General features: G+C 42.9%; 2 protein-coding genes across 2 annotated transcripts; both read left to right on the forward strand.

Annotated features, from left to right (window-relative positions):
* Positions 1-435: 435 nt before the first annotated feature.
* On the forward strand, positions 436-4,624 carry ankrd40 (ankyrin repeat domain 40). The gene is made up of 5 exons (XM_015945817.3): positions 436-780; positions 1,086-1,234; positions 1,405-2,034; positions 3,175-3,356; positions 4,256-4,624. Exons 1-5 carry the CDS (start codon positions 650-652, stop codon positions 4,397-4,399), a joined length of 1,236 nt encoding a protein of 411 aa, XP_015801303.3. The 5' UTR covers positions 436-649; the 3' UTR covers positions 4,400-4,624.
* Positions 4,625-17,428: 12,804 nt separating this feature from the next.
* On the forward strand, positions 17,429-22,916 carry wfikkn2a (info WAP, follistatin/kazal, immunoglobulin, kunitz and netrin domain containing 2a). Its single transcript, XM_015945816.3, has 3 exons — positions 17,429-18,014; positions 19,359-19,675; positions 21,231-22,916. Exons 1-3 carry the CDS (start codon positions 17,802-17,804, stop codon positions 22,429-22,431), a joined length of 1,731 nt encoding a protein of 576 aa, XP_015801302.3. The 5' UTR covers positions 17,429-17,801; the 3' UTR covers positions 22,432-22,916.
* The last annotated feature ends 497 nt before the right edge of the window (positions 22,917-23,413 follow it).

Raw genomic sequence — 23,413 nt, forward strand, 5'->3', positions numbered from 1 at the left:
TACAATTAAGTGGTGCACATTGGCGAGACCTTACTGATATAGCTATATTAAGTATAAACATTGTTACAATTATTTTGAATAGTTAGAATCATTTTCTTTCAACCATTTCCAGCGTGATGGAAGCAACACGTGTGTTAATTAAATACATTCTTTATTACAATTTTTTTTAAATTTTTAATCTTGTTAAATAAAAGCGCTCATTTTTACAGTATAAAAGTTTTTTTTAATTGGAAATTGAAAACAAGTTATTTTAAGAAAGATGAGGGTGGGAACTCTTAACATTCGTTCGCTCTGTTGTCACATCCTAACATTCCCCACCCCTGACCAGGTGGCTGTGGTGGTGTTTGACAGCACTCTGGTGGAGCCCCGTCTCCTCTGTTAGGATTAAGCGAGTAAACGGAGGAACGCTGGTGGAGCGGTAACACCAGGAGTAAATGATGAGGACAGAAGTCGCTGCTTAAGGGCCGAAAGCCCTCAGAGTCAGATTAGCGGAAGCAGTTTGCTGTTACAAGCTAACACCAAGCTAGCCCAGCTGGTTAGGTTAGCCGGGGACAATTTGGGGGAAATTCTTGGATAATTACAAACTTAACCAGTTGTCTAGGCATTTATTTAATCATATGATATCACAACGCTAGTCGCTTTGCCAAAAATGTCCACGACTTTGGATAAAGAATTACAGGAGCGCCTGAGAGAAGCCTCAGCCATCGGAGATATCGACGAAGTGCGGTCACTGGTGGAGAGTGGAGTCAATGTAAACTCTCAGAACGAAATCAACGGATGGTGAGGGTTGCCGTTCAGAAGTCTGGCTTAAAAGAAGCCGAAACTAATTCGAGTTGTTTTCGGCAGCGTTGTGTAGCAGTACAGGGATTAAAGTGGGCAGCGTTATCCCTTTAAGCTCAGAGCTTGTTTTAACCTGTTTCGCGCTTTTTGTCTTTCTCTTCCAAACCGGAAGTGGCTTTAAATTGGTGTTGGACACAGACTCACTACTACTCTCTATCTGAATAAGCCACTAGTTTGTTGACATGTCTGGAGATTTTAATCTGTGTTTTGCTCATTGTTGAATAAAGTTTGTCTTTTTCCAACAGGACTTGCTTGCACTGGGCTTGTAAGAGGAACCATAAGCACATAGTGTCCTACTTACTCAGCTGTGGGGCGGATAAAGAAATCCTCACCGCTAAGGATGAGCTGGCCTCACAGTTAACTTCCAAACCAGAGATTAAGCAACTCTTAGGAGGTATGACTGCTTCTTTTTTGTTTAATCAGTTGTCTTATATTTTCTTCTTATCAGTTCCTACTGATATGTGAATTACACCTCTACTAACTTCTCAGTGTTGCATCATTTATGACTTTTCCAGATATAAAACAGACATTGGTGTCAATCATCTTTGCTCTATATTTTCACAGTTGAGGTGGAAGAAGTGCCTGAAGTCAAGGAGCCTGAGTTGCCAATCATCCCAAATTATCTGTCCAACCCGCCCTTCATGTATTCCAAGATGGACAACAAGTCTGAGATCATCCAGAGTCATGCACAGAACGGCTCTAGAGAATACAGCGAAGACACTCAGAGTGATTCAGCTTCCCTTTCCTCAACAGATGAGCTTCAGAGGTCCCAGAGTATGGTCTCTGGTGTCTCCACTCCACCAAATCCTACTGTTAACCACGGTCAACCCCCAGCTAGTGAACTTATTCCCGATTCTGAACAAAATGGTGTGTCCTCGTCTCACAGTCATGCTGTTGTTAATCGCACCGTGCCTATAGACCTGTCAGTGGAGCCTCATCTGATCGGTCATGCTGATTACCCCCATGTTGTGGCACACAACGGTACCGTGAATTCCCCTTCGTTGGCTGCAGCATGTCCAGGACTGGCTAGCAGCAGCAGCAGCAGCCAGGTTCAGGCCCCGGTGGCCAGCACTAACCCCACCATGAGCAGGCAGCAGTCCATTCCACATCAGCTGAGCTACAGCCAGGGCAATGCACCCATGCCGGCCTTTCAGCCCTTCTTCTTCACCAGCACCTTCCCTGTCAACGTTCAAGGTGGTTTTACTGTGACATTTTTAACTCCTATAACTCATTATGCAGGAATTTTTGCATTGTGGTTGACTCTTCATATGAATGGAGATTAGGGCTGTGCGATCTGATGATGTAAGATTAGGGATTATGACGATTTTTCAAAGCTCGGAGATTGTAGAACCGTCTATATTTGCGATCTATATCACCCGTTTGTGCCGTTATTCCTGGACACATCACACATTTGCCTCTGTTGGCCATAGCTGTCAGACATACCAATGAACCAATAAGAGCAAGTTTTAGGCAGCGTGTTTGTGTTTAGCTGAGGAAAATAATCTAATAATCGATGCATTAAGATGCAGACGTCGTTGAAGAAGCACACCATAATCAAATAGCGCTAGCCTCTAGCTTGGTCCATCTCTAAGCGGTTATGTATTCTCATGCATCTGCTCGATCAGGAAACCTCTGGGTCAATTTTCTCTAAACTTTGCGTTTGGCTTTGTGGCTTTTATTATTTGGGGATGTTACTTTGTGTTTGAGCGAGCCTTTGCACCGTGGCTGCCGATCAGAGTTTAGTTTATCCCGTCTGTGTGGAGAAACAGGCCATGCCCCGCCCCCACGTAATCAGGAAACAGCTATGGAGAGCAGTGAGGGCAAACTAGCAGGATCATCTGAGTAGAAGATACAAACACATCACAAATTTAGCTTAACATGATAGTTTTTTCTGTAGTAAAATTAGGAATTATAGGATATGAGCCACCTCTAAATAGAATTTAAATTATTTTTGTGTAATTATAAATGTCAAATTAATAAAGGTGCCTGTGGGACATTTGAGACACGTAGCTTTAACGCTTACATCTCCAATCTGGTCCGGGAACGCCTTGGGGTCCTGCCGGAGGAGCTGGTGGAGAAGGCCGGGGAGAGGACAGTCTGGAGCTCCCTAGTTGGGATGCTGCCTCCGCGACCCGGACCCGGATAAGCAGAGGAAGACGATGACGATATCATCCACCCCTAACAGCGATGTAATGCAATTACAGCTGTTGAAAAAGGACAGTCGAATAACAAGAGTTGATCCAGTTTCACAACAAACTTAAAACCAGAGGCCAGCTCTCTCCCCAATTCCGCACACGATGTCTGACAGAGGTGTCCCTGTTTCTGTTTCTTTAGAGTTGGTGCTGAAGGTTCGAATCCAGAACCCAAACGCCCGAGAGAACGACTTCATCGAGGTGGAGCTGGACCGTCAGGAGCTCACCTACCGCGCCCTCTTGAGAGTCTGCTGCCGCGAGCTGGACATCAGCGCTGAACATGTGGAGAAGATCCGCAAGCTGCCGAACACCTTGTTGAGAACGGTCTGGGGAATGCGTCTGTCATGTGTCGTCTTTGGTCAAAATTTTAGTTTAAAACTGAACATTAAAGCAACACTTAATAAGTTTCCCACTTCTGCCTCCTACTGGTTGAAAGGAGTATAAAACTGTCATGAATAACTTTGCAGCAGCCTGCTTTAGCTAGCGCTAACAGTGAGCTAATGCGAACACAAGCTAAGGCTAATAAGATCTAACAGACACTAAATAAGCCACAAAGGTAAAAGATCCACACTGTTGGAGAAAAATAATATTGCGTCCAGTAGCAACAAAGCCAGGTCACCATCAGTCTGTGATGTCATAGCCTCCTTTAGCTCCCTCAAACTAGTGTAGGCTATGCCGATGTTCACACTGGTTTTAGCTCTTTGTTTCACCTCCAAAGACATTTCTCTCTTACTTTTACTTCCAGGCTCCACCATGATGCCAACAATAAAGCAAACTATCTTCTGCTTTTTATTGGTGATTGACAAACTGAAACTGCTAACTGCTAGCCTTTGTACGAACCACTAGCACAACAGCTGCTAAAGCAGCTAGAGACCACCCACTAGTGTTCCTACCAGAACCACAGAGCTGAAGTGCTCTTTCTGGTCAGCAGAGTGCTGTCCAGTTTGAAGTTGCTGAAGTTTCTGGCTCAAGAAACACTGAAACCAGTTTGAAAGCACTGGCTTAAAGTTCAAACCTCTTTAGTTTTGCTTTAATTCCTAAAACACGAGAAACAACCAAATGTTAGAAAGATGGAGTAAAACTGGTACAACGAAGCATCAATGACCATATTTTATTTTCACCTTTTTTGTGCATATTTGTCTTTTTTCACTTTGATGGAAGCGTCCTGTTTAGTTCCAAACTAATGTTAGTTTTATTTAAGGTGGTCTCTGTGTTGGTTCCAGGACAAGGACGTGGCTCGGCTGCAGGACTTCCAGGAGCTGGAGGTGGTGCTGGAGAAAGCCGAGGGTCTGTCCCTGTTCTCCGGGTCGGGGGGTCTGACGGACAGACCCTGCTACAACATGAAGGCCTCCCGCCTCACCTACTAGCTTAACACAAACCAGGAGGTCTCTCTGGTTCTGACGGGCTTTTGTAGCTGCTGTGCTAAAGCAGCTGGACACAGTTCTCCGCCTGGTTCCTTGTTACAGCTCTGCTCAGCTTCGGTGTTGCACCAGTGATCCTGCTGGGATTTACTTCTCTACTCCACTGTAGCTTCTGTCCTCCTGTACTCTTTTGGCCCTCCTGCTGCTGCTGCTTTAGTGTAACCAAATGGTTCCAAGTGTTCGCTGATGCATGGTGTCCTCGGTTTTGTGCAACACCCCCCCCCCCTTGGTTCCCTTTCCCACCGCACTTTGTGCCAAGGCTCAAGTGGGTCAGCAGAGGGGGACATGGGCTTGTCTTCCTAATGGGCTGGACTTTGCAGTCTCCTCACAAGGACATGTTGTGGCTGTGGACATTAAGGAAGAGACGGGTTAACTTTAGTTTTACTGATGAAGACTTTTTGGAGGGAAGTGGACCAAACTGCTTCTTGGGTTTCTAACAATCACCTACAGATATTCTCACTAGCGTACACACTTTTATACCTTCTCATGGCATAAACTAGTGTCTTTTCTTGTGGAGGATATCTGCCTGAATCCTACGGTGAGATAGGATTTGGGTATCTGGACTAAAAGTGCTTTTATTGGCCGGATATATTAAAACAATGCTTTAAATCCCCTCATGGATGGAGGTGATAACAAAAGGGTTTCTGCACCTTTAAGGCATATTTTGGACATTTTGAAGTGTGTTCCTGTGTTAAAGTCATAACTAATGTCTTACCTGCTTCTGAAAGGCATCTGTTTACCTCCCACAGCTGTCGTTAGCAGCAGCTAAAGCGTTTCCAGAATGCCCCGGTTGTTCACGAGAAAGTCTTCTCTGACCTAACAAGGTTACGTTGGTAGGAATACTAGGACCTGACCCCTGGATGCTGCTGACACTACTTTTATCTGCTGCTGTTGATGTTTATGCATGTAAATAACAATGTAGTGGATTACAGAATGATAGAACATCAGCCACGGCAGCATGGCCGCTGCTTCATTAGTCCTAAAGGAGGTAAAAGCTGTTTCTCTGAACAGAGGCCTTTCAGGAAGCCATCCACACAAACACTTCAGAATAGCTGGAATATCCCTTTAAACCCTTCAGCCCGACACTGTGGAAAAGGAAAACGACTCCTTTGTTCATTTTGCTTTAATGTCAGATGAAAGTTAAACTTTTCACAACACAATCCAGATGTTTTCTGCTCCGATGCATCGGCCTGCTGTTTAAAGGTGAGCTGGTACGGTTTGTTTAACCCGGATTAGGAGCCAGACCAAAACCTGAATCTAGCCAGCAACAACGCTAAGGTCGGTAAAACCTTCTCTGCTTCAGACAGAATGTAGCGTTCCTCTAGTTTGTTCTCATGGAGCCTCTCGGAAAAGTTGTTTCTGTTGTTTTGCACTTTATGTTGCCGTGTCTTAGATGAAGACTATGTTTGGGTTCGTATTTAGTGCCAGTCTAATTTACATTTTATTCCTTTTTAAAGCTTCGTGTTTTCTAATTGTAGGCTAGCCGGGAAAGCTTTCCCAGACTGTACTGGCACGATGACATAAACACTAACAAGACCACAAATAAACATCTGGATCTGGGCACGTTGGATCAGACAGCACAAGTTTCTGCTGCCTTTTCTTTGTTTTTGAAGCTTATTTTAAACGGTGCCGTTCTTTAAACATGTCCTACAATCAGCAGCAGTGCTCACTGCTCAGATGGATACCAGAAGCTCTTAATGGTTTCTATGTTTTTGATGCATTTTTTATCATTTGTGTTAAGTTTTTAACCAGGTAGGCCTGTTGTGTTTGTGTCAAAAGGCTCGAATTGAAGTGCAATGCAATGATGGAGAGTGTTTCAGTGCTGATCGAACCTTGCATGCTCCCAGCTCAGACGGGAAGTGTGAAAAGATGGAGAGGAAAGCCAGTTTGGTGCCCAGGTTGAATGGGAGCTTTGTTTATCTGACAGGATGTTTGTGTTCTGAAAAAACAACATGATGGCGTTAAGACGAACCTATGCATCCAGAGTCTAATATTTTTATATGCAGTAGCTGCTGTAAACGTGTAGGGAGGATTTTAGACTCTGTAACAGTTGTGTTTATTGTTCTGGAGCGATGTTCATGGATAAAGCATGGCAAATCACTCACGTCTTTCCAGCATTTGTTTTCAACCCGACTCATTGAGTTTTAATTTGTTACTTTTACATGTTTTCATGTATTTTAGCCTACATCCGCGAGAGCGCACAAGAGCAAACACAGGCATGGATTAAGCTGAAAGGCTTTATTTTTCTGTATGATTTTCAGATTGATCCGTTTCTGCAAAGTTTTTTTTTCTCCTACTAATTCAGTTATTTAAACACTACTCTGTGTTTCATCCTGCCCCTGTCAGGTGTTTTGGGGCTAGTTTGTGTCTCTCTTGCACTACGTTCAGCACTTAGGAGAGTAATTATATGCTTAATAAACACGTATGCAAACCGTTCAGAACAATTTCATAAAGCCACATATGGTTTTGGGTGTGAAGATTTAAGATCTTTCAGAGGATTTTCTTGGCCTCCATTGTTGCATGTGAAGACTTTTCTAATTGACTGTGAAGTTTAAGATCATAGCAAAGAAATCGGGGACATTTTAGACACATTTCCTGTTAATTTGGCACGAAAAAGTAATAAAACCCAGAATAATTGGCCTGGTGATTTTTGACCAAGACGCAAGCTCCACTTGCTAATGCAGAAGTGACGAAACTTGCAGTAACAGCCCCATCCACTAGGGGCTGGCTCCAGAAAGCAAGTTCCCATTGACTGCCATGTTATAAACGCTAACTTCACAGCAGAAATAAAGACGTGGTACAAAAACAAATAAGATTTAGTAGGTTACGGTCCTTAGGACTCTGAGGGGGGTGCATTATTTTGTAACTCATTGGTTTGCATGTAATAAAGAGCGAGTAACCCCTAAATCAACTTTTTTTTAATTAAAAAAATATTTTTCAACTTTTTCCCAACAGGACAGTAACGAACCCCACACACCCTGCTACATTGGATCAAACTCAAAAAGACAAACATAAAACAGGTTTCCAAAACACAAAGATCAAAAGAAACGATCACAAATAATCATCAGGTACATTTTCAAAATACAAAATTACATTTTCAATCGAGCCCTTCAGGGCATGCCAGATTTTTCCCCAGGTGCATATGGGACATAATTTTGTTAACCCATAACTGTGTGCTGGTGAATGAGATTTCCACCTGGTCAGCATTTAGTCTCCTAGCCAATAAACAAAATGCATTTGTGTCTTGCTGGCATGTGTCCAGCATCCACCTCAGCTACTCCAAACCAAGTGGTCCCAAAAATTTTAGAGAGTGCATCAAAAAGTAAACACCAAGCAGATCAGTGCAGGTACAAACACAACACCGGGTCATGTGACTGGAGTGGGCAGCCCTAGGATTGTCGTTCATGAGTCCAACAGCAGAGGGGAAGAAACTTCTTGTGGCGAAAGGTTCTGGTCTGACTGGATCTGAGCCTCATACCAGATGGGAGAGAGTCAAAAAGACTGTGTCCAGGGTGACACGGGTCAGCTGTTATCAGACCTGCACCCAACGTTCTGGAGGTGGACAGGCCCTGATGGAGAGGAGTTTGCAGCCAGTGACCTCAGCAGAGCGTACAGCATGCTGCAGCCTCTTCTTGTCCTTGGTGGTAGCTCCAGCGTGCCATAGGATGGCTAAGAAAGTGAGGATGGACTCGATGATAGCCGTGTAGAACTGCCTCATCTACTGTATTGGACGTCCTCTGCTGGGTCTTTTTTATTACGAAGGTGATGGTGGGCTCTAACTTGAAGTCCTGGGTAATGTGTCCAGGAAGCGACGTGAAGGTTATGGGAGAGAGGGGGTTGAGTCTAGTGATGATGGACAATAAGCTTGACAGATTCGTGGTTGGAGGTGCAGCCGTTGGTGTACAAGGAGAAGGGCAGAGAGGAGAGAACAGGTCTTAGGGAAACCAGTGCTGATGGTCTGCAGGTCTGAGAGATTCTTCCCCCAGCCTGACTTGTTGCTTCCTGTCTGTCAGGAAGTCAGTGATCCACATGTAGATGGGGTGAAGGAGTGTGGCAGAGTAGAAAACATTGAGAGTTGGAGTGGCTCAGTTGTAAGTACCTAAAGAAATGTGAGTTCTGGATATGAGATTTAACAACCATTCATTCAAAGGAGACAAATGTACCATCAAAATATAAGTCAGAGAGTGTATTCCTTTAGCCACCTATTTAAGACCTCATCAGACACAGAAGGAAATACAAATAATCATAGTTTGTCCATCTTGAAGTCTAAGTAACATCGGACATGAGACAAAAGATTGCTTCTGCAAAGCTCTGTGTGTCCTGTAAACACTGATATTAAGATGAAGTTAAAAAAAATCAGAATATGGTGCAAAAGGTTCAATATTCCAGGCTCACCGTGTCACACTCTAAACAGCTAATGAATCCAAAACACCTGCAGAAGGTTCCTGAGCCTTTAGATGGCCTCTCAGTCTAAGCTGAATTACTGAATCAATGGACATATGCGTGATATTCTAATTTTTTTAAAGTTTCACCTGTATAAAATATCCAGACAGAAGAACATAGCACAGAAATTCGGGTTGAAGGAAAAAGCCCTCTAGTGGTTGGCTGCAGTACAAGCTTTAATTCTCACCTCCTCCATATAAACAAAGGGACTTTTTCCTAAATTAATATTAATACACCGGTCCTTAAAGTCTCTTTCCAGAGTATTTCTCTTGTCCGATGGCACCATCTAGTGGCTGACTATCACACAAATAATCTCTTGATTTGGTTTTTTTTTTAAGATGGCGACTTCACTTTTCTTGTTTATAAATGTGCTTCTGTAGCCGACAAACAGCTAAAACACGATGTTTTACAAGTAATTTTCTCATGTCATGCTGTGTTTTCATATTTTTATATTTTAAAGACCTACTTGTCCTTGAAAAGTTCATCAGCTCTGCATCAGCCGAGGTATTACTTAAATTTGAAGCACTTAGGAGATTGTCCACCGCTACTGGTTAGTTCTGGTTGGCGCTCAGTTTCCTATTGCATGGAGCTCTGCAGGTCAGGGGGTGGGCTTAGCAAAAAAAAAAAAAAGATGTATTGCATACATTATATCACAGTACATGATAAGATAATTATTTTTACAGATTTCTGACAAACATACATCATCTCTGAAAGAGGAAAGCTCCGGAACGCTACTTTAAAAAACTGTTTTTGGATATTTTCTGATTTCTATTTGACTTAATATTCTAAATATCTGAAGCTTTGACGAGCTTCAGAAATCAGTCCGGCTGGAATTTGAACCATCCATTCACAAGCTGTGGTTGAACATGTTGTTTTCTAACACAGTATTTTCTTATGTCCTTGTTCTGACTTAAAGAACATAAACACCACCTAAGTTCTGGTCGTACCGACTCCCTTTTATCTGTGGAAGCCCTAACCTCTTTAGAGAAATGAACACAATCGTGTTGTGACCAGATGTTCGGACAATCTGCAACCTAGAGGGTGCAAACGTTGCATAATCTACACAGAGTGGTGTGTGAGAAAACTAAACTAAGTACAAAGTGATGTATAGCTGTTGGGAGATGTGTGTTTATTGGACAGCCATGCATGGCGTGTATGCCTTCGTGTGTTATGTGTGTCTAGATTGAGACTGAGGAATCAGCTTAGAGCCCTGCTGTGGCTGGATGTGAAAGGAGACGCTCATAATGCGCTTAGCATAAACAGCCATAACACCTTCATTGTCTCAGTCCAGCTTTCCAGACCTCAATCGACCCCGGGCTGGAAGACCAGTGGATCTGCAGGAGCTCTAAGAGCATTTTGAAACCGGAGGCGCAAGGAGACGTTACTTGCAGGTACGAGACTGAGGCCCTCGGAGCCATTTGTGCCAACCTCTGACAGGCACAACAATCAAAGCACTTACATACAGAGCTCCTTGTTTTAGGGACAAATCCATGGTTTACACCTTAGAACTTCTGGGTTCTGTTTGTTTCCTAACATTTGATAACAAATCCTGAAGAATTTAGTGAATTTTCTTATTTAGTTCAGTTTACACACACAAAATCAAAGTTTGCATGAAAGGATTAATGAAATCAATACTGGTTTTATAATCAGCCGGTTTCTACAAGCAAAGACAAAAGGTGGACAGCAATGCTTTTGCCTGGCTGTGTTTGTGTGGGTGAGTGTGTTTGTTTGTGTGTGCACGAGTGTTTGAAGGAAGGGCTGTACCTGATTTAAATGCATCTGTGTATCTGTGACTAAATTTCTAAAAGGAGCCCAGATTAGTTTTGACATCAGTCAGCAAGATTTTAATAAAACTATCAGAAAGTGATGATTAGATGTTCATCCACAAATAATGAAATCAATCCAATTCAAGATGACTGCAAAAGGGAATTTAAATGAGCATAAAAATGTCAATAACTCTGTCGGTTTGGCAGATGTTGAACTACACTTTGACGTATTTGCTACAGTACGTCATTCACACACATGACAACTGCAGTGGTGGCTGGTAAAATGTTTGGGGCGGGGCACAATTTGGTAAGTCAGTTTTTAGATGCAATAACCACATATCACCACTAGGAGATGCCAAATTACTATTCTTATGTGTCACGCATCTTGAACCCGACGGACCAGGTACCGGGTTCACGAGCACGTCCAGCAACAAAGTTGTTCATATGCAAACTGCACACCTACTTAACAGGAAGAGACTCATCTAAACGATAGAATCCACATTATACCTCAACAACACCCAATGAAAACAAGCCGCTAAATGAAAAGCAAAACAAAGCTGATTTCATGAAGTCAAAAGCTGGTTTATGGTCACGAAAATCGATATTATAGTAAAAGAATAATTCACTCAGTTTGTGTAATCCTATGTCCCAACATCACACTGAGCTGATTCGCGAATGTTTTGGCTGTTTTTACCTGCTGGAGAGGGTTTACAAATCTCAGACGCCACATTCCGTCACTTTCCACGAGGTGCGCTCAGCTGCTCTACAACAAACAAAGAACAGTGCACTAAAAAATAAAAACAAGAAAAAACAAAGAAAGGTGAATTGCGGAGAGCTTCCGGTTCTAGGTGAACGTCCTGATCTGAGCTGAGACTTCGCCCGGCTGCTCTTCTGCACGTGTTTTGGTCGCAAACCTTCACACCCAAAGGCTCTCCTATTCTTTGTATTGGAGGGGGGATCCAGCATGCATGTAGCAGTTATAACGTAGCTCTGTGGTAAAGATCGCTGCACCCGACAGTAACAGGAAATACCTCCCAAGACGATTTGGTTGTAGTAAAAATTTGAGAGAACATTTTAAAACTACACTTAAATGCAGATAATACACAACACTTACGTCCGGAACACACCAGCTGCGTAGCGCCACAAGTGGATCGCTCAAGAATTCAGTGCGCTGTCCGCTCCTCCTCTGTTCGCATCAGGCGAGAATTTTCAAAGAGCATTTCTGCTAATGCCTACTGTTTTCCAACCCCCCCCCCCCCCCCCAGTGTCCTTGCTGTGCATGTATTTCTGTGTGTGCGTGTGTGTGTGTGTGTGTGTAATGAGTTTGCCCCGCTTATTGATATCAGAAACTGCACTGATCCTGCTGCTGTGTTTTTGTTTGTATTCACATTTATTAAATCCATCTTTTGATGTAAAAACTGCATTTAAAATTATGGAAATGCTATGTTTCTCTGCAGAAGTGTGTGTGTGTGTGTGTGTGTGTGTGTGTGTGTGTGTGTGTGTGTGTGTGTGTGTGTGTGTGTGTGTTTATTTTCATCTCTCTAGTCTGTTTAGATACACAAAAATTATCACATTTATCAATTGCGATGTTTTATTTAGAAAATTTTCTTTTATTTTGATAAATTTACTGGCCTGCCTCTTCTGCTTTGGTTTGACTTCCTGCCAGAATTGACGCGGCTCACTCACGGCTCACAAGCTCATGCCGAAACGACCGCTACATGGCGCGAGCCTTTGTGGCGCTTCACAGCTGACGTGACCGAGAGTGTAGGTTAACCATAGAGGTTAACAAGGGCGCTGATTAGAAGCGCTCGTCGTTCCATGGCGCTTCGCCGCGCATCGTCGCGCTTCTGGTGTGTTCTGGGCGTTATAGTCTGATGTGTAGATCATTTAGTTGAAATTTCATGTTTTTAAAAATATTTTGTGATTCCCATCTTCATCTTCCTTAAGATTGGTTGGAAGGCGTCCTAGCATCCCCTATGGATGAGCCGCCACTGGCCAACTGTAATTTTGTTGTCTCGGTTTCAGTCATCGTGGGCCGGTATGGCCCTGGTGCGTTGCCAGTTGGACTCTCACTTGGCAAGTGGTGTTAAACATGTAGCAGGAAAATCATCATGCTCAGAAACAAAAAAGAATCAAAGAATACAGTTAATGCTTCAGAAGGCCTACTTCATGCAAATTTCACTCAAAAGTTACAGTTTGGGAACACAAATGAACTGCAAAACAGCCACACTTTATTTTCATAGCTGTTAACAGCAGACTTTACAGACATGAGACTGGAAAACACTCAAAATGAACCCATCACACATTGAAACAGCTCACAAACACGATGAGGGTGCAGCGTGAAGGTCAAAGTCAAGGTCTGTTTGCAGACAATACATGTGCTGAAGGCAGATCAAGCTGTCGGAAAGCCCTGCATGGGGTCCAACATGTAGCTTTATTCAATATACGACATGCCCTGTAGCCCCAGTGCCGACTATGCTGGGAATGCAGGGTCTTGAGGGGTGAAGGTTTGGGGGTGGGGGAGGAAGGTGGGTGAGCAGACAGTACAAACACAGCTTGAACATGTTTTCACATTTGCATTCAATTGAACTTGTGTTGGTCCTTCAACTTTTCCTTGTAATGAAATCTGTGTAAATAATCAGTGTTCCCACCTTTTCCTTAGACTGTTTTTAAACGTCTTGCTTTTGGGAGAGTCCTGGCAGACAGCAGACCAGACTGAGACCCTACAGGGTTTGGCCTGAAGAGCAAGTGGGCCTCTTTAGACACAGCGGGGACTCAGCTTGGGAAGCACAGGACCCTGTTCTGTTCTAATCTCACTCTACTACTTTCAAAACTTCTGATCGTTTTGGTATAAAGTTAAAAACACGTGCACTGTGTAATCGTTTGCCTGACACTATACCTTCTCTTTTGCATTTTGTTATGTTCACACAGAACACCTCGCCACCCATCTCTTGTTTTGTTCTGAAGCCTTCTGTTATGCTGAACTTCCTGGAATCCCCGTTTGGGCAACAGCGTGACTTCGAGTTCCCCTTCTTGCTCGTGACTTCTTACATGTCAATATTGTGATAGAAGCTTTGTGCGTCTGTAGCATTACTACTTCCTGTACCAGATACCATCCAGAACGATTCACTCTGAAGCATTCATTTCAGTGTTATTGTGTTAGTGTCTAAATCTTTCCTGTTGTAGTTTCTTAAACAGCTTTAGTTTTAGAGACATAGTGTTTATGTCCTGGATTGATGAGCTAACGGCTAGAGCTAAGATAGCTTCCCTCTTACAAAAGCTCCAACAGCATACCAAATCATTTCAAACCTTTACACCACAACATTTTCACATCACATGGTTGTTCACAAGCACAAAAATCACTAGGAAAGGAAAAAAAACATGCCATAAAACTTCCTGGTGATTCTGCGGAAATAACCATTTTAATGTGAACTTCATAATAATACAAACGTCAATGATAAAAGTGAATCATTATGAAAGATTGAAGCAGCTGGTTGCTCATAGCCAGTCACACCTACAGGACATAAACTGTATTTTTCTAAACAAAGTCCAGTCAGGGAGTTACTTTTAATGAAACACTCTGTTTCTTTTCTTCTCATTAAAGGACTGTTTTTCCTTCCCACTGTCACTCTGAATGCAGGTTATAATCTGTTGGTTTCATTGCAAAGTTTTATAACATGTTAATAAGTCCGACTATAATTATACAAAATTAAGGATAAAAGAGTCCGCATATTTTCCCCTTTATGAAAACCATAAAATAATTAAATACATGAATAAAAATGGTAATATAACCAACCCCTTAACATTTCATTTTTTGAAAAAGGCAGAAATACCCTTTTAGTGAAGACGGAAATAGAGTCAATCAAGCCTGGTGCCTTATGGAGTTAACTTGATTAAATATTTGAAAACAACATTGCCCTATAAACATATTCTCTATCATATCACATCATTTTGCACAGTGTTTTGCCAAATTATCCTTACATGAGCATTTCAAAGTCATTCAGTGATATTTATAACAGTAATTACTGGGAGATGAACATATAAGCAGTAGCGGTTTTACCATTAGGCATAGGTCGGCGGTCGCCTGGGGCCCCCTTATGTTGGGGGGCCCCCTAGCCCTGACTGCTGGCACCCCTCTGCTAATGCCACAATGGACTATTCCTTAAAGACGCTGATGCACAAGCAGGAAGTGATTGGTAGTCATTCCACTCCAATCTAGTTGGTGGCAGTAATGCACCAAATTGTTGTTTGGCAAGTGCCATAAGACCACAAATAAGAAGAAGAAGAGAAAGCAGAAAAAGAAGAAGAGAGGCGGGAGCGTTCGTAACAAACTTGAAGCGGTAATCAAAACATTAAGCAGGAAATGAAGTTATCCTAGTGGCTCCAATAAGAGAAAGAAGAAGAAGAAAATATCATCTCTATAGCGTTTCCCAAGATAAAAATCACGAGGCACTTCACAAAAACAAAAAATGTAAAAATATAAAAAATAATTTAGAAAATGGTTAAAAATATATTTTAAATGAGCAAAAAATTACTGCGTAGTAGCGCAGTGGTTAGAAGCAGCAAGAAGGTCCTGGGTTTGCTTCCCAGCCTGGGATCTTTCTGCATGGAGTTTGCATGTTCTCCCTGTGCATGTATGGGTTCTCTCCGGGTACTCCGGCTTCCTCCCACAGTCCTAAAACATGACTGTTAGGTTGATTGGTCTGTCTAAATTGTCCTTAGGTGGGAGTGTGTGTGTGTGTGTGTGTGTGTGTGTGTGTGTGTGTGTGTGTGTGTGTGTGTGATTGTTTGTCCTGTGTGTCTCTGTGTTGCCCTGCGATGGACTGGCACTCTGTCCAGGGTGTACCCCACCCCCCACCGCACGGCGCGACCCTACGTGGACAAAGCGGGTTCAGACAATGGATGAGCAAAAATTAGACATTTGTGATTAAAAAATGTAAAGGAAAAAAAAAGAGAGAGAGAGTGAATAGGAAAGAGGGAAATCAGTGGATCCTGAGGAAGGTGGAATAGGTGGGGAGAGCAGAATAAAGCGAGAGTGGTGAAGAAGGTCATACAAAAGCCAGCTTGAACCATTGAGTCTTCAGCTGCTTTTTAAAGGAGTCCACTGAGTCCACTGATCTCAGGCTCAGGGGGAGAGAGTTCCAGAGTCTGGGGGCCACAGCAGCAAATGGTCAAAGCAGCTTGCTTTGAAACAGTTTTTATCTTCACTTCCGAAAGTGACGTCGTTTTTCAATGTAAACATCAGGAAGCAGAAAAGGAAAGACAATGGAAAATAGTTAAAGGGCGGAAAACATAGACCAAAACGGAAAATAGAAGAAAAAAAAGAAAGAAAGGCAAAAGCACAGGAGCACTGACAGGAAGAAGAAAGCAGAGTAAAGATTGAAGGCACTCAAAGGGACAGAAAGACAGGAAAAAAAGAGGAGGACAAATAAAAATTGAAAATAACTCATGTCAGAAGAGGGTAGTTTTGCAAATCCAGTTAAAGACAAGATTGTCAGAAATTTAGTGTAAAGCCGGGCATACACTGTGCGACTTTTTCACTTTTTTGAACCGATTTTCCACTCGTGCGAGAATCCACGAGATCGGGGCGAGTTTTGTGCCGAGCGTCGTGTAGTGTACAGGGGGTTACGAGAGGCGATTAACACCACATGACCAGCTACCGATCAGCAATCGTGAGCTCGCACGGACTTCTGCCGTGTTTAATATTTTGCCCGTCCCTCATGAGGGTATCGCACTGTTGAAGCGGTGCTGCGAGCAGCTGCGACCCAAAATGTATCAGAACCGCTCATGGCGCATGCGCAATCCTGCATCAACACCGCTCCCCGCTATTTCCTTAATAACCATAGACTGTACATACGGCCACGTGGGTCGGATGCTCATTAATTATACAGAATTTTAGGCTTTCAATGCACTTAAACAGAAGAGTGAGAAAAAAATTCACCCCCCTCAGAGTTGTCATGAGTTTAGACTAGATCATTTAGACGAAAAACATGTTCTGGTACCAGGCTGTAAACATGTTTATTTCTGCTGTGAAAATGGCATTTTTAACATGGGAGTCAATGAGGATTTGCTCGCTTCTGGCTCCAGCCCCCAGCAGATGAGGGTGGAACTGCAATTTCTCTTACTTCCGGGATGGGACCATTTTTAGAGCCGCATTGTGGGGGCTTGTTAATAACACACATTGTTCGTTTTAATTTCAACATGTTTTTTTACTCACAAAGATTGTCAAGAAAGCGTGTTTGTCATGTTCATGTCAAATTAAACTGATCACAAAACACAGATTTATACATAAATCCCTGTGTGTCCTCCTGCAGCACTCCCGAAGGACAACAGGCAAAACAAGACAAAAAAGTCTGACGTGTTGTGTAAAAACTGCTATTTTTAGCACATTTTTAGGTCTGACGTGTTGCTACCAGACGTACAGTGTGAGCAGTCAGGTCGCATCCGAGAACTGGGTCATGCAGTGTGAGCGCCTGACTCGTTAGATCTGCCCTGCGAGGAAGTCGTACAGTTTGAGCTGAAGCTGAGTGCTACGAGTGAAAAAGTCGCACAGTGTACGCCCGGCTTAAGGAGCCCCATGTCTTGGTTCACCTTGGGCCCCCAAATTGCTAAATCCGCCCCTGCGTGTAAGGACCTGTAATATAATACGTTAGTAATAAATACATATTTGTTATATGTTTTAATGAAACTTTGTTGTCATGAAGTAGATTTTTAAGTTAAAAAAAATTTCACGCTGCATGAACGCTAAGGGTTAAAACCACGCAGCTTTACGCGCAGGTGTCCGTCACTTCTCTGTGAAACAGCGTCTGAAAACTTGACAGACCTTTTTTTAATTAAGTTGATCTGACTGTAACTCTTCCGGGATTTGCTGTCCGTGCAGACAGGTCACTGTAATTAATGTAGCCAGAGCGCGAGGGGGTTTTACGCACCGCAGAAGGTTGGCCAAAGGAGAAGAAGCAGATCTGGAGAACTCCTCAGATCGGGTCCGGTTCGGCACGCTCCTTAACGCAGCATCTAATCCGAATGACTAAAACGTTCACTACTGTGCGGAATTTGGGGAGTTTTCAGTTTTTTTAATCTTGTAATTTGCGCAAAATCCTTTGGATCTCCAGCATTTTGGAGTCCGCTGCTGTTCCGAGATGTGGTGGATGCTGTTCCCCCGCTGGATCTGGTTTCTCGGACAGTGTAACATTTTACTGCTTTTTATGGACCGCTGCCGTGTGTCAGCAATGCCCCTGATGTCTGTAGCAAAGGTGGTGTACTCTCACGCAGGTATGTGTCCGAATGATCTGAACCCCAACCTGTGGGTGGATGCCATGAGCACCTGCATGCGCGAGTGCGAATCTGATCAGGTGAGTCCTCACTCTACCAGATTCCTCGTTAATGTAGAAGCTTAGAAGTCAAAGTAAAGATGCTCAGTTTAATTTTAATTTAGAGGTCAAAAATTCAACCGGACCCTCAAACAAACAAACAAACAAACGTTTGCTTTAGAAAACTGACTGTTGTAAACAGCAAAAATATGGTGAAATATTTTTTGATCTTTGGGAAATTTAACACAACAGAAAGTGGAATTATGAGTTAACTCCTTATTACATCAATGTTTTATAACCAACAGCTGTGTTTCAGCAAGAGTTGAAATCATCTAGTAAATATGATGAGTTTTAATTACATATTTAGCTAGAATTTAAACTAAAGTCAAAGCAGGATGAGGAGGTCCCATATAGAATGTGTCAGAGTCCAGTTCAACCTCAGATCATCTATCAGTGAGCAGCAAGAACCCAGACAGAGACACTCTTCTGGGCATGGGGGGGGGGGGGGGGGGGGATGCTCTTTTTACCATCCAAAAACAATATTACACTTTATTAAATTGACACTGGTTGAGCTCTAGGATCAAGCGGAAAACAACCGTTTGTGTGAAAGCCTGTTTCCCATTAGAGCATACTGTAAAGTCCCCCCCCCTCCCCCTCCCCCACTTCTAAAGTGAAAATTACGTCCATGCTTCTGGGTCTGCCCACAAAGCAACGCTAAGATGCTTTTATTTTGGTAGGGTCTTTTTATTTTATTTTAACTTTATAGACAGTCTGAATCTGCATGTTAACTAAATATCTATCTAACATGCATATTCATTAAACTGTAACAGAGAAGCAGCTTACCAAAATAAAAGCGTCTCAAAAAGATCCCTTTGGTGTAACGATTGTGTGAGTCTTTTAAACACTCAGATTCACACTCAAGTAATCATAACATTAAATTAACTCCTCAGATAATCCCATCAGCCTGCTTTTACTTTGAAAGGCCACTTCTGTTTTACAGCTGTCTTTCCTAAAATACACCACACTTGTTAGATTCAGCTCTATATTTAGACTTTGCTTCAATTTGTAATAATACTGTTTAGATTACAAATTTTGACATGAAAATATAATTTATATATCAAGCAGAGAAAATATGTCTAAACATTTCAAATCCACGTTTAGTTTTAGGAGTTACATCTGACAAAATCACTGCACAGCTGTGAAGAATCCAGTGCAACAGAAGTGTCAATGAACCATTTAAAAATGCTGAAATCCCGTGTTTCAGAAGTTTACCAGGACTTTATGAATCAGAAAACATTTGCTGCTGCTTTTAACCAGAATTGATGCACAGGAAGTTTATGTATTTCATTAAGTTTAGGTCAAAACTTTGTCTTTTGTGAACCTCAGGACTGTGAAGCTTTTGAGAAGTGCTGCCCTAATGTTTGTGGCAAAAAGAGTTGTGTCGCGGCACGCTACATCGACATCAAGGGCAACAAGGGTCCGATTGGGATGCCAAAGGGCGCCACCTGCGACAAGTTCATGTGTGCTCAGCAGGGCTCCGAGTGCGACATCTGGGACGGCCAGCCTGTCTGTAAGTGCAGAGACCGCTGTGAGAGAGAGCCCCACTTCACGTGCGCTTCTGACGGCATGACTTATTATAACAAGTGCTACATGGATGCAGAGGCCTGTTCCAAGGGTGTCTCAATCTCTGAGGTCACCTGCAGGTAACATGTTAAGTATTTTAGATTTTGTTTCTTTGGTTTAATGAGGTAAAGTTCTTACAATTTTCTGACCAGAGCTTTTAAATGGATGCATTCTGTGTGGCGTTTGATATTAAAGTGATAGTTCAAATGTTTGAACAGTCGCTATTTTACCTGTTGTAGAAAGCTCTTCGAACAACTGCAATTTGGTGGAATAGAGATGTGGTTTGCAGTGTTGTGCCCGAGCGCGTTCATTGAACGATCGTTAGTGAATTTGTTGTTTTTTTCGTGAACGTGAACTGAACTCGTTCGTATTTTGCCTGACGAACATACAAGTGAGTGCGTTCGTCGGTTGGTGAGAAACGTTACAACTAGGAACAAAGTTTTGAATGAGCAAGAGGGTTAACGTTAGGCGTTGCTTCAACAGTGTGATACCCTCACGAGGAACGAGCAAAATATCAAACATGCCAGAAATTCATGCAAGCTTGCAATTGCTAATCAGTAGCTGGTCACGTGGTGTTAATCGCCTTTTGTAACCCCCTGTATACTACATGATGCTCAGTGCAAAACTCGCGATCTTGTAGATTCTTGCACAAGGGAAAAATCGGCTCAAAAAATTGAAAAAGTCGTACAGTGTACTCCCGGCTTCATCCTACTCAAAACTTCTCAATTACTTCTCAGTTTAGTTTCAGTGAGTCATAGATGTAAAGAACAAGGCAACTTTGAAAGGGTTAGTGACCAAATTATGAACAAAGTAAGGTTAGGTTGCAAACAAATTGGAACAAAATTCAGACACTTTGGTGACTAAATTGTGACAGTTAACAAGATTGACAATTTTTTTTTATAGTTATGTCATCTGACCCAATATAACCTAAAAAATTCATAAAAAAAAATTAAATGAATGTGAACTGCAGGACCACCGGATTTTATCTAAATAACCACTAATCCAGATAAGATGCTGTAAATAGGTGAGTCTTTCGCATAGCCTTGAAGATCTCAATAGAGGCAGCCTGCCTAACATCCAAAGGAAGCGCATTTCAGAGAAGTGGTGCATGATAAGCAAAAGCACCTCCACTAATTGTCTTGCGCTTTATTTACGAAACAGATAGGAGCCCCACAGTACACGAGCGAAATGGCCTATCTGGAGCATTTTGCTTCAGAAGTTCAACGACAAAGAGCGGCGCATGATTGCTTAGTTCTTAATAAGTGAACAGTAATCACGTTTTTTCTTCCTTGCAAGGGTACGAGCTGCAGTATTCTGGGTCAGTTAAAGGCCGTGGATATTCTTTTGTGGCAGGGCTGATAAGAGATCATTACAGTAATCTATGCGTGACGTGACAAATGCTCGTAAAAGGATTTCCGCATCATAGTAAGACAGAACCACGCACAATTTAGCAATTCATCGCAAATGGAACAAAGCAAATTAGCTATGGTCCAGCTTGCTGTCAAATCTTTTTTTCACTAAACTCAAATTGTTCAGTAAATTTTTACAAATTTCCCACAGAATCCCACTTAAAACCACTCTGAACTATCCCGTTTAACTGGCACTGATTTCCTGCCTCATTTGATCTACCAACAGGTATCACCTGTCCTGGCCAAACACCAGTCCAATCCCCATGGAGACCACCTTACATCCCACCACCGCCCTACAGACCACCATCCCAACTGACATTCAGCTACCTGCCATTCATAGCGGACCCACCAGACAGACAGTTTTTGATGGTGAGACAGCCAGTTTCTTGTGTGAGGTGTCTGGAAAGCCTCAACCAGAGATCACCTGGGAGAAACAGCTTAAAGGCAAAGACAACATAATAATGAGACCCAATCATGTGCGAGGAAATGTTGTGGTGACCAACATCGGCCAGTTAGTTATATACAATGCCCAACTTCAGGATGCAGGAATCTATACGTGCACGGCCAAAAACGTTGGAGGGAGTGTGTCGTTACACTTTCCCCTGGTGGTGATCAAGAGAGAGCAGGAGGGTAAAAAGGCTGAAGGGAACGATACCAACCTGCCTTTCCCAACCGCTGAGTGCCTCAAGAGTCCCGACACAGACGACTGTGGAGAAGAAAGCATTAGCTGGTACTATGAACCAAAACGGAATAACTGTTTTACCTTCACGTACAGCCAGTGTAACAAAAACCAAAACCATTTTGACATCTATGAAGCATGCATGCTGTCATGTGGAGGTGAGTTGGCGGCTCCCTGCAGCCTACCAAGTCTACAAGGCCCTTGCAAAGCCTACGAGCCCCGTTGGGCGTACAGAAGCGGCCTCAAAAAGTGCCAGTCATTTGTGTATGGAGGCTGCGGTGGCAACGAGAACAACTTTGAGTCCAAAGAGGCCTGTGAAGAGATGTGTCCCTTTCCGAAGAACCACAACTGCAAGGTGTGCAAACCCAGAAGCAAGATGGTCCCCAGCTTCTGCAAGAGTGACTTTGTGATCCTCGGGCGGGTGACTGAGCTGACGGAAGAGCAGGAGTCTGGCCACGCTCTGGTGACCGTAGAGGAAATCTTGAAGGATGAGAAGATGGGTCTGAGTTTCTTCGGGAAGGAGCCACTGGAAGTAACTCTTCTGAACATGGACTGGAACTGCCCCTGCCCTAACATCACCATAGCCGATGGACAGCTCATCATCATGGGGGACGTCCACAACGGGATGGCTGTCCTGCAGCCTGACAGCTTCGTAGGCTCCTCTAGTGCTCGCCGAATCAGGAAGTTGCGTGAAGTTATCCAGAAGAAAACCTGCGATTTTCTCAAAGATTTCTCCGCAGCTCAGTAATGCATCACAGCTCCAGTGACCTCACCAGCAGGAAACACACCATTCAAGTCTCTAATGTTATACTATGCTGCATTATTCACCCATATATATAATTTACTCTTCTTTCCTATCTCAAACTTTGAAAAACATTTAATATTTTTCTCTCTTAATTTTTTATGAACTAACATGTTTTTTTAGGTGTGTTTGATGTGATTACTGTATGTGTTTGATGTTCTGATCTCACAGTTGTGTTACAGGAAAACAATGCAAAGCCTCAGTTTCTCACCAGAATCAAATAAGCTCTTTTGGTTCCATTTTTTATGGAAACCGTTTTCATTTACAACACTGAACATGCACGGGAACTCATGCTTGTCATATTTATTTTTCTCATTCTTAGGACCAAGTGGACTTCATCAGAATGTGCATCTGTGGATTTAATTACCTGCATTTATTTTTTATCCAAGTTATTTTAGATTAGTTGATGAATAAAGGTGATTCGTGATGGATATCCTGAGCTACATTTTTTTCTTTTGCTGAATGATAAAAAAACAACAACAATGTGATTGTTGGAGCATGCCTACTTGACATCCTTCCATCCATGTCCTTCTTCGCACACATTGACACACACACACACACACACACACAGAGCCTCGTCTGGCACTAACGTCTGAAACAGGTCACATTCCAGCCCAGCTGTGGTGGCCCGCAGAGCTGAGTGTGTTGTGTCTGGGTCTGGGGCCCTCACATAGTACACACCCCACCGGTCAGCCGTCCGCGTAGCACGGCCCCTTTCATGTGCGAGAGGCCAGGGTGAAAGGGGATGAGGAGAGGGACACTGGCCCGTTCCCGTCCTTTCTTTCACTCTGCTGGCCACATCTGTGTTTAGGAGACATAATAGAAAACAGAGAGAGGACAGGAAGGGGAGTGACGAGTTCAACACTAGTAACCCATGAGTTGTGCAAGTCTGTTTGGAGTTTATTTCCATCAGTGCACTTTGGGATCA

Source organism: Nothobranchius furzeri, chromosome 12 (genome assembly GCF_043380555.1).
Source record: "Nothobranchius furzeri strain GRZ-AD chromosome 12, NfurGRZ-RIMD1, whole genome shotgun sequence".
NCBI classification, from domain to species: Eukaryota; Metazoa; Chordata; class Actinopteri; order Cyprinodontiformes; family Nothobranchiidae; genus Nothobranchius; species Nothobranchius furzeri.

Excerpts from the sequence above, each read along its gene's own strand:
- ankrd40 (XM_015945817.3), top strand. The coding sequence starts at position 650 with ATGTCCACGACTTTGGATAAAGAATTACAGGAGCGCCTGAGAGAAGCC. Across the intron at positions 2,035-3,174 it reads CTTCCCTGTCAACGTTCAAG|AGTTGGTGCTGAAGGTTCGA; the intron begins GTGGTTTTACTG and ends CTGTTTCTTTAG. Across the intron at positions 3,357-4,255 it reads CGAACACCTTGTTGAGAACG|GACAAGGACGTGGCTCGGCT; the intron begins GTCTGGGGAATG and ends TGTTGGTTCCAG.
- wfikkn2a (XM_015945816.3), top strand. The coding sequence starts at position 17,802 with ATGTGGTGGATGCTGTTCCCCCGCTGGATCTGGTTTCTCGGACAGTGT. Across the intron at positions 18,015-19,358 it reads GCGAGTGCGAATCTGATCAG|GACTGTGAAGCTTTTGAGAA; the intron begins GTGAGTCCTCAC and ends TGTGAACCTCAG. Across the intron at positions 19,676-21,230 it reads ATCTCTGAGGTCACCTGCAG|GTATCACCTGTCCTGGCCAA; the intron begins GTAACATGTTAA and ends ATCTACCAACAG.